This window comes from Trichoderma breve, chromosome 4 (genome assembly GCF_028502605.1).
Source record: "Trichoderma breve strain T069 chromosome 4, whole genome shotgun sequence".
Lineage (NCBI taxonomy): Eukaryota > Fungi > Ascomycota > Sordariomycetes > Hypocreales > Hypocreaceae > Trichoderma > Trichoderma breve.
The window spans coordinates 4503025-4516117 of NC_079235.1; the positions used below are offsets into that span (position 1 = coordinate 4503025).

A 13093-nucleotide genomic window follows, 5' to 3' on the forward strand; every position below is an offset into this window, starting at 1 on the left:
AACTGTGGCGGCCATCGGGAGGAGCGGAAGTCCACCGGTAGCGTCATGTTGGATGATAGTATAAAGTGCGGGACATCACCTGCGCCACTGCGCAATGTCTTATAATTGGCAGCCGTGGACCTGAAGCTGTCGAAGCGTTGATTAATCGCTCTTCCAGTTCCAGCTCTGGAGTAGCTATCTCGACAACTTCCTTTTTGTTTTGCCAACTCTCCGAGCGACCAAAATGCAAAAGGTGACATCTAAGCTGCCGTCCTGGGACACCACCAAGACCACAAGCAAGAAGGGCTTTGACAAGGTCTGGGGTTGGGCGGATAAGCTCGGAGCACCCGTGAATCGGCTTTCCAATCGCATTGGCAGCGAAGCGTTTTGGCCTACGACGCTGGACAAGGAAAGCGACAAAGCCGCAAGAATTTTGAGATCATTTTGCAGTACGTATTGATTTCTTGTTAGATGGATTTGCTCAGTAGGAGGGCGAAAAACATGATCCCTCTTCAAGTTCACTATGTCAATGCCCAATTCAATTGCTTCCTCTTTTTTGACATTATCCCATTTCCACATCGTTTCCAATCCATCAAGTCAACTCGGGGCCCATGTTTCCATTTACCTGCAATTTACTTGAATGAAAGCTTACAACATAATTTGCTGTAGAGGATGGTTTCTATACGGAAGAAGAGCGACCGGCTGATGATGCCGGCCCGAAGCGGAAGCAACGAGTTATCAAGAAGATTCCTCAAAAAGTAATAGAGAATGCTGTTGGTCTCGCCATCTTTACAACTATGCGCACCGGTCTGTGGATATCCGGAGCTGGCGGTTCTGGAGTCCTAGTTGCCCGACAGGAAGATGGATCATGGTCACCCCCTTCGGGCATTATGCTCCACACAGCCGGTTTAGGATTCCTTGTTGGTGTTGACATATACGACTGCGTGCTGGTGATCAACAATCCCAAGGCCCTTGAGGCATTCACCAAGATCCGAGCCACTCTTGGTGGAGAGATCAGTGCAGTCGCCGGACCTGTCGGCATGGGTGGAGTTCTCGAAAACGACGGCAAGTGGAAGCAGGCAAACAGGCCGGTGTTCACATACCTCAAATCCCGTGGCTTCTATGCAGGTGTCCAGGTCGACGGTACGGTTGTGATTGAGCGCACTGACGAAAACGCCCGCTTCTATGGAGAGACGATAGGTGTTGCCGACATTTTGGCTGGAAAAGTTCGACATCGACCTCCGGAGCTTAAAATGCTGATGGAGACGTTAAAGGCCGCTGAAGGTCGATCTGATGTTGACGAAGAGCTCATGGAGGAGCTCGAAGGACAGCCAGCACCAGGTGACGTCAATGTCGAGGCTCCCAGCGATGGAAAACTATTCGGCATTCCCGAACCTGACGATCCAGATCCCTATGGCTTCTTGGCACTACAAAAGGAGGGACTGGATATCGTGGAAGCTGGCACTCGCTCGAGACCATCAAGCCGCCAGTTCGAATATCATCCAAGCCCAACTAGTCCAGTGTACGCCAAGTTTCACAGCAGAAATAGCAGCATGGAAACATCAGAAACAAGAAACAACCGCGATAGCTATACATCATCTCGCCTTAGATGGAGTTCTGATCGACACTACGAGTCGTCCGATGCTGGCACACAAACAGATGAAGTCATTACTCCAATCACAAGCCCCGTCATCAACGGCTTCGGGCACTCAAACCTTTACGATGAGAACGGCGACTTTTATAACGCGGTCAACGATAGTCCCTGGAGTTCAAAGGGCCGCAAAAACAGCATACACCGCGACTGGGGCAGAGACGACAGCCTTACCTTTTTCAGCGAAGACGACGAGAAATCGGAAGCGGCGTTCTTGTCTCCCTCCGATCTACGATCACAATCCATCAGCGCTCCTCCAGTTGATGCTGTAGTCACTCCCGCCCGCGTGCCACCTCCCCTTCCGCCGAGGAATATCTCCCGGCCTCTCAAACCTGAGTTTGAGGAAGTAGATCTGAAGGCCGTCGAAGTTGCGAGCCACGAGGAAGCTCTTTCGTCCGCTCCCCATTCGGAATTTACCGCCAAAGAGACAGAAGGCAGCATCAGTGAAGCAACGTCGGTTTCACCCAGGGAAACGCCACTTGGAAAGGAGGACGAGCACTTTGCTTTGCCACACGAAACCTCCAATACTCTCTTCGATTCTGATTCACACTCGCTTGAGATTAACGCTCGGGACGAGGGTGAGAGATTCCACAGCCTCCCTGGCAGTCCTCGCAAGTCTGGTGAATAAGCGTCAAAACTGCTTGTGGCATGTCCCTCTTAAGGCATGAACGAGGCAGCTTCGAACGATATCGATGTGATAAAGGCATTGGATCACGATGACTCGATATATCTAAATGAATGAATGGCATCAGTTACGCGTGCTTGCAGCATGTATCTCTTTTTGTATTTAAACCTTTCTTACTCTGGCGTCACGGTGGGCCTCGGCGAATCTTGCTGTATATAAGTGACAAATTGAAATTGGCGTTTCCATCTAGCCTGGTTCATTATAATCATCGTTGAAGTGGGGATACGAAAGAAAAGCCCTTGTACTCCGGGAGATGTTCAAATGGAGGTCCGTCGTGAAGCCCAATCCCATATACAGGTCTAAAATCTCTCAAAGTTGTATTAAATAGCTTCTTTCAACAGGAAATACGCTCTGTATTATAGATGTAGGTAGTCCATCCCTCATGGCTTGACAATTCCAATATTTCTCAGCTCATCTCGCCACTCGGTTGCACATAGTAACTTGTAGTTAACCTCAAACTTGGGCACCCATTCCACCAGCTCTCTCCTTGTGTGGCCATGAACACCACAGCCAGGCAGATTTAACGGACATTCTTCATCGTCATCCATGCGGTTACTAAATAGGTATTCCGTGTATTCCCACCAAGATTCTGTTATCGCTCCCACTGCATTCGGCTCTCTGAGTTCGTGCCAAAGCAGAGATAGCACGAATTGTTTGTACCGAATGAGTGGTCGTATACTCGGCGACAGAGCGATAGCATGTCGCAATCTTGCATCGGTTAGAAATGGGCTGTTTTGAACCAGCTCTGGTGGTATATCATGGATATCTGCAGCAATCCGCTGCACATCAACTGCCAACATCTCAAGTACTGGTAAACTGTAGGCGATATCGCCGCCGCTCCCCTCAGAAGCCAGAGATTCGGGCTTCCGTTTCTCGTCAGGCCCCAAAGCCATGATAGTCAGAGTTTGTAAATTTGGCAATTGCCGAATTGAAATAGCGTTGGCGAAACCTGTGAGGTCTCCTGGAATTTCGCATAGGGCGAGGTTCCGTATTCGGCTTCGGTCGAGGGCGATAAAGCCGTCCAAGGATTGGTCGTCGTTCTCAGCCAGTCGCGGATCGAGGAAAACATCCGAAGGAATTCCATTTGGGGGCCATCCATCAAAGATGGCAAAGATATCAGTGTCATAGCTGATGAAAGGAGTGTCAAAGCGAATAGTGATATTTGACGCATGGAAAAGGCGGGAAGGCTGGAAAAAGTGTGGTTTCCAAAGCTCTCGGGCTTCGCGACATGCGTGAAGGGGTGGGAATATCGCATGTTTCTTGGGCTGCACAATATATCGATAATTGTAGCGCTGAAGAGGATCCTTTTCTTCTACTATGGCACTTGTTCTAGTACCAATAGCGCGATAATGGTGTCGATACCATCGAGCAGCTGGAGGTAGTATCCCAATCACCCGAGTAGGCCTTGGCACGGATTCCCATATCTTGAACCGCAGCTCTGCTGGCAAACGGGAAAATAGCGTGAACTCGGCAGCCGTCTCCTCCATCATGGCTGGTTCATATGGCAAGCCTGGGTCAACCGTGACAACGCCAATGGTCGAAGTCCTTTGAAAATACTCTGCGCTGTGCAAAGAGCAATTCGTACTCCACAAAGATATATGTCTTCTGGATTTTTAAAAGGAATCGTCCAGGGGAATGACACTCCAAACCTTGCCCAAAGTAAACCCAGACCCCTCGTTGTGGGGGTTTCCGCAGTCCGCGGCCCAACGCCTTTTTAATTGGTTCTTCTCTTCCCGTTTACCGGTAAAGCACAGACTCAGGAGGTGATGCACTGCTGAATAACGCTTTCCTCTGCCTGTCTTATTGGCATATGCAGTCGTCGTTGGAGGCTGGTACGTGGCTCGCTCTAATACGCTCCCTTACTCAACCTTGTCACTGCTAAGGTATGCGAGGTAGAAACCGGCGAGATTCGCAATTTGTATCAAGGGGGAACAGAAAACAAATGACGTAATTACTGATATGTACAGAGTAGGGTGATGGAATGATCTCTGAGCGGACCATGAATAGAGGCGGTGGGGTTCCCCAACAATGGCTAAATAGAACCTATTTTTGGAAAATGACATTTTCCATTCAAAGTATAAGAAAGACGTAGATTACGGAGGATGGTACTCCGTAGAACCTAATGGGCCAATGAATGACATTGAGCGAGTGATAACAAAGTGGCATTGGTAATTGGCACAAAGCGATGCTTGCACATCTCGATTACATCTCTGTGGAGGCCCATACTCTGCTAGACAGATTCGACACATATTCAATTGAATGCTTCCCATTATGCTTCCCATTATGGTATCTTTAATTAAACTGACAGAGCTGACTTATTCTAAACAGTGGAATCTCTACACCTTGGATCTTCCATATCTACTGGCATTAATAGTCCCACTGATCACACCAGTTTTTGATCAACGCCTCGTCGATCGGCCCGAGCTTCCTCATGGTCTGACTATGTGCCACAGTCCTGTTGACATCAAAGTAAATGTGGCCGATACCTGCCTTCCCTTGCTCATCCATTCCCTTGTATGTGTCAAGAAGCTTGATTCCTGGATTTTTCTCCACATCCTCTGCTGTCGCATCGATCGCACTGGCTTCAAGAGCACGAATCCACTCATCAAACGGAACGAGAGCCTTGATCCTTTCTCCGTAGTAATTTTTGAGGATTTTAGCAATCTCAGCCCAGCTCGTAGCCGACGGGTTGACTCCATGGAAGTATCCTGAGATGCTTGACAGAGGAATCTTCTGATTGATGCCAGCGACGTCCAAAACCAATCCCGCAATGTCTTCCACCGGCGTCCAGTCCACCACGTCTTGAGGACCCAGACTGGCCGGCAGCATCCCCATATGAACCGAGCTGGCGATTAGACTTGGTATGAATTCTTGGGGGTTCCAGGTGCCTTCTTTGGTTCGCGCACCAGCGATTTGACCGACCCGAATTATGGCGGCGGGGACCCCGGATTGCTCAACGGCGGCATCTAAAATAGAGCTTGCAGCAAATTTTGATTGACCATAGCCCATCTTTGGCAATGTCAGGTCATCAATGCGATGCTCAGGAATTGGCTCTGGCTTTGTCCACCCCTGGACAGTACCGATACTTGAGATGAAAACGATTGGTACTTTTTTGGCTGCCTTATTAGAAAACTCAACCAGCTGGCGAACTCCCAAAATGTAGGGCCTAAACGAGTTGACACTGATGTTGAAGTTGACTGGCCATGCATTGTGTATGATGCGATCTGCAGTGGCTAGTATATCATTGTACTTGGCCTCAGGGAGATCGAGGTATGGCTTGGACAAATCGACACCGAAGAACTCGACTTTGGAAAAGTCGGTGCTCAACCCTCTAGCAGCACTGTAGGCGGGCTGGCGGGAGCGTCCTCCATCTTGGCCGCGGTTGAAAGCAATGACCTTGACAACCCGAGGATTCTCAATCAGACGGTCAAGCATGTAGGCACCAAGTGATCCTGTAGTGCCGGTGACGATGACTGTTTGTGCTTCATCCAGAGGAAGCAGTTGATCCATATTTGGAGGCCGCAGGTCCGCAGTGTACTCTGAAATGATTTCAGCCATGTCACTAATCTCTTTTGCAGACGTGTCGTCATCGTTTTGGCCAATGATGATCGTCGAGAATAAATGATTGGCTAGCCCGCTTATTGTTGGATTTGCGTAGATGACTCTGGCAGCAACAACATCCTTGCCAGACTTTATACCAGCGAATTCCAGGGCTGAGCGCAGAGTTTTGGAAAGAGTAAGAACCTGCATCGAATCAACACCAAGGCTGAAGATATCAGACTCGGATTCAATTCCGGATATACCAGTCATGGATTCGACAATGTCCACTATGGACTGCGTTAGAGACTCTGGGCTAGAGATATCTAGCGGTGCAATCGCATCTTTTATTTCGATCGCCTCGTCCGTCTGCGCATATAATCTGTCGATGAAGTCTTTGTAGAGCCTTACAGTTGCCATTCGCTGCATCGTACCTTTGGGCGATAGTGCAAATGGTATGGTGGGATCTGAGATGGCAATCATATCGCGAGTAATTCTTCCATGAGCCACAGTGACCTTATTAATCTCTTCGACGATGCTCCACACACTGCTGATGAGAGCTTCTTCGGCTGCTTCGTCTTGTGGGTGTTCGTACGGCTCCAAGATCAAAGCGGGCTGGAACCGTTGCTGCCCTACTACAAGGGCGAGCTTGATAGCGGGATGGCCCACCACAGCGGCCTCAATTGTAACAGGATTGAGCTTCTCGCCTGTAGAGAAAACGATAACGTTATCCGTGCGGCCGTGGTAGAGCCAATGGTTTGGCTTCGTTGGATGCTTCTTATACATGTCGCCTGTAGACCATTCGGTCTTGTCTGGGAAAGTGTAAAAGAGGATTTTTCGCGATGGTTCCCCAATTTCTTTGCGGCAAATAAACATCTCGTAAACATCGTCGTCAGCTATTAAACGGAACTCAGCACCCATTTCTTCCGCATTGATGACGATCCATTGCCATAACGTGGGATCAGCCTGATGGTGAATCAGATAAGGTGCAATCCTAGACACGTTAGTTGTATGCTTTCATAGTTCTTTGGTGCTCTTTAGCTTACTCAGTCGAAGATATAATGTTGACGAGCTTAACGCCTCTTCTAACAAGTGCATCTCCTATCAGAGGGGCAAGATTGCCTATCCATCTATTATTAGTTGGTGCAATAAGAATGGGAAAGTGGAATAACTCAATCTTTTTTCTTACCTCCACCAAAACCAGTGCTCTTTAGATTAGCTAGGATCTGAACATGCTCATCATTCACACTCATGTCCTCGATAATTGAGGGAGGTAGTACTGCGGAATCAGCCTGCGAGTGGACCAGGCATTCTGCCACCAGATCTGCACTCAGAGGACGATTCGGCACCCCTAGAACTATCGGAACGCCGTGGTAAATGCCAAAGATTACCATGCAAGCAACTCCAGCCATGTGAAATGTGGGCATTGGCGAAAATAGCTTTGAGCTGTTGGTACCCCACCAGCTCCAGATTGAAGGAGCACCATCCAGAAAAGATGCCTCTTGTAAGTCATCAACGATCGCAAGGCTTCCTTGGCGAACAGTCACAGGCTTTGGAATGCCTGTAGAGCCACTCGTATGCGCAACAACCATGGGGTGCCATCTTGCTTCTTCAAACGGCGTGTTGTATGGCACATGAGGAGCCGTTGATTCAACCCAAATGCTCCAATCGGGGGCTGCAGTTGCTGGCATAGGATATGACTGAAGCCATGTCTCTATGGTGGATTGCATGGACGCATCGTACATGATCCGTGTGCATTCTGTGGCTTTGAAAAGAGAAATTTGAGCCTCAAGACTATTGCGAGGCGAAATGAACAGGGCTTTATGATGAGCTTTTATACAGGCAAGCATGATGATGACGTATCGTACGTCGCTTGGTCCGATATAAGCCACCGTAGGAAAACAGTCCTTCTGCGAGATATTTTCTGGGGCCTGTTGAAGTAGCTCACCAGCCACGTGGTTTACAGCATTTGAGACATCTTTGAATGTGATGGGGTGATAGCCATCTTCGAGATTGCTGGAAACCGGCTGATAGATGAAAACTCGTTGAGGATCAGAGGCTGCATACCCATCAACGATGTTGACTAAAAGTCGTTGTCCCAACTGGGACTTTGAGTTGATATGTCCGTTCATATCTGATCAAGTATGGCAGTAAATCTGGTGATCAAAGCCGATGTGTAGTTGTTGTAGAGATTGTGTGTCGTATTATAAGATGGTTTTTCGAGGTGTTCTGGCTAAAGCGAGCACCACCATTTATATCATTTTTGCCAGTCGCAGTGTCTTAGCATTCTAGAAGCAGACGACGACGACGTCACAAGGTAACCACGCCCCCAGTAGTTCTTCTGCGCCCTGTATCGGTGCGGTCTCGCGAATCGGTGGCCCGAAAGTGCCACAGCTGGAGCCATATTTCCTCTTTCAGGGATGAACGTTAAGTGGATCATGTCGCCCCCCCTTTATCGGCATGGTATATGGAAGGTACCCGATCCCGAGGATAGGGCCTTGTTTCTTTCCGTGATGGGTTACATACACTAGGCCTGGTAGAAGAAATGTTGAGCTCTTACAACTACTGGAGGGCAAAATGTATACATCACGATACCGGGTGAAGTTGTGAACTTCTCTGTCAGCACCCGCCATGACCTCCGAGTCCGCAATTAGCTGATCTAGCTCTCCAATTATTATTACTACGTCAGTTAATGACGAAACGGGTAGTGTATGTGTCATTTATCGCCCAGTTTCAACTTCAATGCTTTAGTGTACATGCTCCATGAGGTGGCTTCATTGGACCACATTATCATGTCCTGCCACTTTCATCGGAACACCATGGTGCCGATTCTCCCGACTCATATCGATGAGAGTCATTCATAAATGGCTGTTCAAAGTACTGTATACTCATAGTCATATAGAGGTTGTTTGAGACATGTTATGTCATCTAGTAGCTAAGAGAATATTTCTGTGTAACGCCGTCAATAGTGTCATCTGTGGCTGAGAAGTTGAGTAGAAACTCTGTTAGTTCTTCCCATATCCCTACGCTAGGAGCGAGAGGGCGGGAACGGGATCACCGCGGTGGCGTAGGCAAAAGAAGCCTCTCAGGGCTGGCCGTTTACCACAGTAACATTCTGCCCTACAAGAAAGAAACCCCCACTCGTAATGCAACTGGTACGATGAGGACACATCCTTGGCATCTACAAAGCCTGGTACATAATTGGCCGTTACACATGCACGCGATCGCCTCATCGCCGTTTTAGGACATGTGGCTGCGGACCAAGAGAGCTACCCGCACGCTATGCCCCAAAACACAGATGTCGGCGTTAACATATAGCACGGCAAGTAAATGCCGGGCTATGTCCGGAGTACGGAGTAATACGAAATGTTCCTTACGCGTTTGGCGGCGGACAAGCCCGAGTCACATTGAGAGAAAAAATGATGTCCCAATATGTACAAAGCACGGAGCTGTTTACGGCGAACATCAGCTTCGATTTGACACTTCGTGATCCACATACGTCTCGGAGCGGCGCTATTTTGACAGCCGGCACTCCGTCGCATCAAAACGCTAATACTTTCCAAAGAACGTCCTCACAGGGGCAGCTCAGGGATAGTTTCGGCTCCTAAGACACATAGTAGACGAATTACACAACAAGCCAAATAAGAATACCCGCTTTAGCCCCATTCAAGGAGTCCAAGCTCCTGGTACTAGGACAAGTAGTGTTTCCTTGCTCAATTATTTTGTCTGTGAAAGCTCTTGAAACACTGCTGTGTTCGTACCTCCGCTATCCATGGACTCCACGTATGTAGGAGCCGAGTCCGCGTGTTGGGGCATTACACTACTACCTTGATCCCACGTCGTATTTCCCTTCTGGGCTACGGATGATGTGCCGTGCGCCCGATTTAAGTGAGTCCGAGAGAATATGCAGGGTCACATCGCCTCTTATCTGACCCGAGGAAAAGTTTCTTGTTCGGGAAATGATATGCTGAGTTTATTATGGCTTAAGGAAGCTATTCCCTCGAGCATCACATTTTTGAATGACACAACGAACGTTGTCCTTTTCTCATAACATCGAAATGGGAGAAAGGCTGCCAATATTCTGGAGAGCTTGACTGCTATTCTACCGCGTTAATAATGCGAAAAATATTCACTCACCAAGGATTCATAAACGTCAGATGATCCATTTCAATACCGGACCCCAGGCAGGACGCACTGTCTCAATTCTTCTGCAACATATTACAGATTATATACAAGAGATTTCTCCATCTCAGGCACGAAGCGCTTGTGAACGCAACAGAAACCTAGAGTGTCCTACACCAGGCTTCACTGTTAATATTTATTGTATAGGAATTCCGGATATGGCCGCATATATCAGCGATTTCACTGCTTGCTGAGGATATCCAGGACCAATTGATAAGCAAACTGATATATCAGCTAGGCTCTGAAGGAGAATGGATATTGGGATGCCTCTCTGTCTGTTTTCTTCGAGGGTGGGAAAAGCCTGTGTATGGGTTTCTTTTCCATGGACCTCTTCCTTTGATAAATTGCCCATGAGAGAATTAAAGTTGAACGCCTGCAGGGCCGGCACTCTCCGCCATGCGGACTCCCAGGGTAGTGTCGAATACCTCTGTGGTATGGATGTGTCTGTGTTCAACAAGCCAGAACCATGTTCTGTCCGAGGATTGAATCCATCATTGGCTTCTTGGTTGTGAAGAAGTCTTGACGAGTTGGAAAACTCGAGGATGTCATCTTGCCAGTTGACTATTCCGACATCATGAAGCAACACGACCACATCCTCTACGCTGAGATAAGTTTCGCTTGTTGGAACGCCGGGGTAGTTCCGTGCCTGCTTTAAGCGGGAAGCCAGAGGCTGGCCTGGGCCAAGCCACCATTGGAATTCCGAAAGAATATCGTCGCGATTTCGAAAAGATAGCGTGAGTCCAAATATCCGAAAACCTAGGTCCGTAGCATGGCCAAAGTTCCCTCTCAGAGCTTCATACCCAGAAGAGAGTGTCGTACGAAGAAGACGTGATCCAATAGAAGAAGGTTCTCCGTTGATTGCAAACTCTAGAGCAAAGTAGGATGGCGAAACCAAGATCCGGTTGTCAGGTGGCTGTGGGTAAGCATTTTGGTCGAGTTGGTCGACTTGGTGATGGGTGGATGTAGACTCGTTTCCGAAGTGGATAGTATTTTTGCCCTTTTCTAGGTCGAGTTGTATAGCGTTCGCCATTGTTGAATTCATGTGATCGTCCAATGACATTGCTTCCGTCGCGTTTGGATTATCCAGATCTTCTGGAGATTGATCCACATCCCCTGATCCAGATTGTCGAGCCTCCCCGTCTACCACTTTTGCTACATGACGAAATTCTTTTATAGCGTTTAAGACGTCAGTGCTTAGATTTGTGTCATTTAGAATTACCCCGGACCGGATAAGGGAACTGGTCAAGTCCGTGAACACTGTGCAAGCGCGCTGGGCTGCAACTTGTAGGTCCTGTGCTCGCTTTTGCGAAGAATCGAATTTCTCTTTGTGCCGTTTCCGATATGCTTGTTGTGCAATGCGGCTTCGTATCCGTCGGGACTATGAACGAAGATCAACAGTTGATTCTATTTTAAGCTCGAGAGCACACGTTTCTGTACATTCGTGGTACTTTGTTCTTCCGGAGACGACATCGCAAGGCTTTGGCTCACTATTGTACAGATATGGCCTGAAGATGGTGATAGATTCGGTTCAATTTGGTGATTTCGTTTCTCACTTTTACTGCCACGGGCATATCCACGTTACACACTCCGACATGATGTGGGAAGCCAAGGTCTTTGTAACTGGCCGGGCGAGAGAGAGAAGAACCAGACTGGTTAGTTTGATTTGTAATGAACTTTATTCATCGTCTCAATTTGGGTTTAGCATCCAGCATCCCGCTCCACACAATCAATGTCAGCACATGTCTTACCCTTGACCGCCGGCATCAATAACGTTATCATCCCGAGAATTAAAGAAAAAGAAGAATCTAGGCCTGGGCCAAATTTTGTATGTATATAGCCATACTGAAAGAATTGCGGCAGCAGTTTGCCTTTTACAAGAACTGGGGAAAGACTAGTTTGGGGGGGGATTCGATCTAACATAACCCTCCAAGTTCAATTTGCTGCAGACTCAAGAGCGCTCAATTTAAAGGCCAATTCACACATCTAAACGAAAGTCATGCTTCATGCGGCATATCTGTTATCCAGTTGGCAGGATTGCTCCAAAAAAAAAAAGTCTCGATGGCCGGTGCTGATTGAAACGAACCATGGCTCGAACACATCAATAAATAAGGTCGAATGCATTGAGCACCTAGGAGTAATGCAAGACAGTGGATGTTAATAATAGACCTGATTATATGAGACACAAAGGCGCATTTGGAACTCAGCATCTAGAAAAACAGATGCTTCCATTACACTTAAGATATATTAAAGATAGATATTATACTAGCCGAGAGTGAAGAATATAGAGGAAAACTTAAATCTTGTCATTCTTTAAAGATGAAGCTACTTTATCAAGGGCTGGATGGGATCGATCATCATAGCATCAACAAGCGTAGTACCCATTAGATCTTTTAACGACTGTTAGAGTGAGCGTTATTGATGAGTTCATTAGTGAATTGTACTCAATCATTAGAGAGCGAATGTGCGAGAAACCAAGACCAACGTCATCTAGGACTGTATCATCAGTAAGTAGAATTTGCCTACATTGGCGGTCATGTACGTACTAGAATGGTATCTTTATTTGGACAAAAGTTTATAATAGAAAAATACATTAGTGACATATTATTAACTCTTTTTGCTGAAAGGGATAGTAACAATGCAGGTGTCTGTACAAGCCGAATACAAAGGATTAGTAGTCAACAGTATATATAAGGGCTCTTTGCTCGACTAGAATCTTAGAGGGATTCAAGCTGATTGGTCATATATTTCCATACTTTCTTTGGGATCGGAGTTTGTATTGCGATGTTCGTATTTCTGGTGGTTGCGTGTATAAAATATCGCATGCCGGGGAGATAGTCTTCTTGATCAAAGCAAATTAACCAATGAATGGTCGTGGGGAATTTCAGAAAAGCTGGCAGTTCTTGAGGGGAAGGCAGAGACAATACTTGAGCTAAGTCTCCTGGTGGTAATGGTGAAGTTGTGGGTCAAAAATTGTGATGTCAGGAGGGTGCTTGTCGTCAAGCACTCGGGTGCATACTTGAAAGCAATGAAACAACTTTTGTCATGGAGAGAGAGCTGAT

At 47.4% G+C, this 13093-nt stretch overlaps 4 protein-coding genes across 4 annotated transcripts; 1 reads left to right on the forward strand and 3 right to left on the reverse strand.

The window, feature by feature from the left end:
- Positions 1-223: 223 nt before the first annotated feature.
- Positions 224-2258, forward strand: T069G_07642 (las17-binding protein actin regulator domain-containing protein; the record flags this gene model as incomplete). Its single annotated transcript, XM_056174852.1, has 3 exons — positions 224-428; positions 649-1501; positions 1589-2258. 3 exons carry the CDS (start codon positions 224-226, stop codon positions 2256-2258), a joined length of 1728 nt encoding a protein of 575 aa, XP_056028431.1.
- A 437-nt stretch (positions 2259-2695) lies between these two features.
- On the reverse strand, positions 2696-3805 carry T069G_07643 (uncharacterized protein; the record flags this gene model as incomplete). The annotated part of the gene is made up of 1 exon (XM_056174853.1): positions 2696-3805. The coding sequence occupies one exon, from the start codon at positions 3803-3805 to the stop codon at positions 2696-2698; it is 1110 nt and encodes a 369-aa protein (XP_056028432.1).
- Positions 3806-4682: 877 nt separating this feature from the next.
- On the reverse strand, positions 4683-7984 carry T069G_07644 (male sterility protein domain-containing protein; the record flags this gene model as incomplete). The annotated part of the gene is made up of 3 exons (XM_056174854.1): positions 4683-6846; positions 6899-6974; positions 7042-7984. The coding sequence occupies 3 exons, from the start codon at positions 7982-7984 to the stop codon at positions 4683-4685; spliced, it is 3183 nt and encodes a 1060-aa protein (XP_056028433.1).
- Positions 7985-10170: 2186 nt separating this feature from the next.
- On the reverse strand, positions 10171-11064 carry T069G_07645 (uncharacterized protein; the record flags this gene model as incomplete). Its single annotated transcript, XM_056174855.1, has 1 exon — positions 10171-11064. The coding sequence occupies one exon, from the start codon at positions 11062-11064 to the stop codon at positions 10171-10173; it is 894 nt and encodes a 297-aa protein (XP_056028434.1).
- Between the last annotated feature and the right edge of the window lie 2029 nt (positions 11065-13093).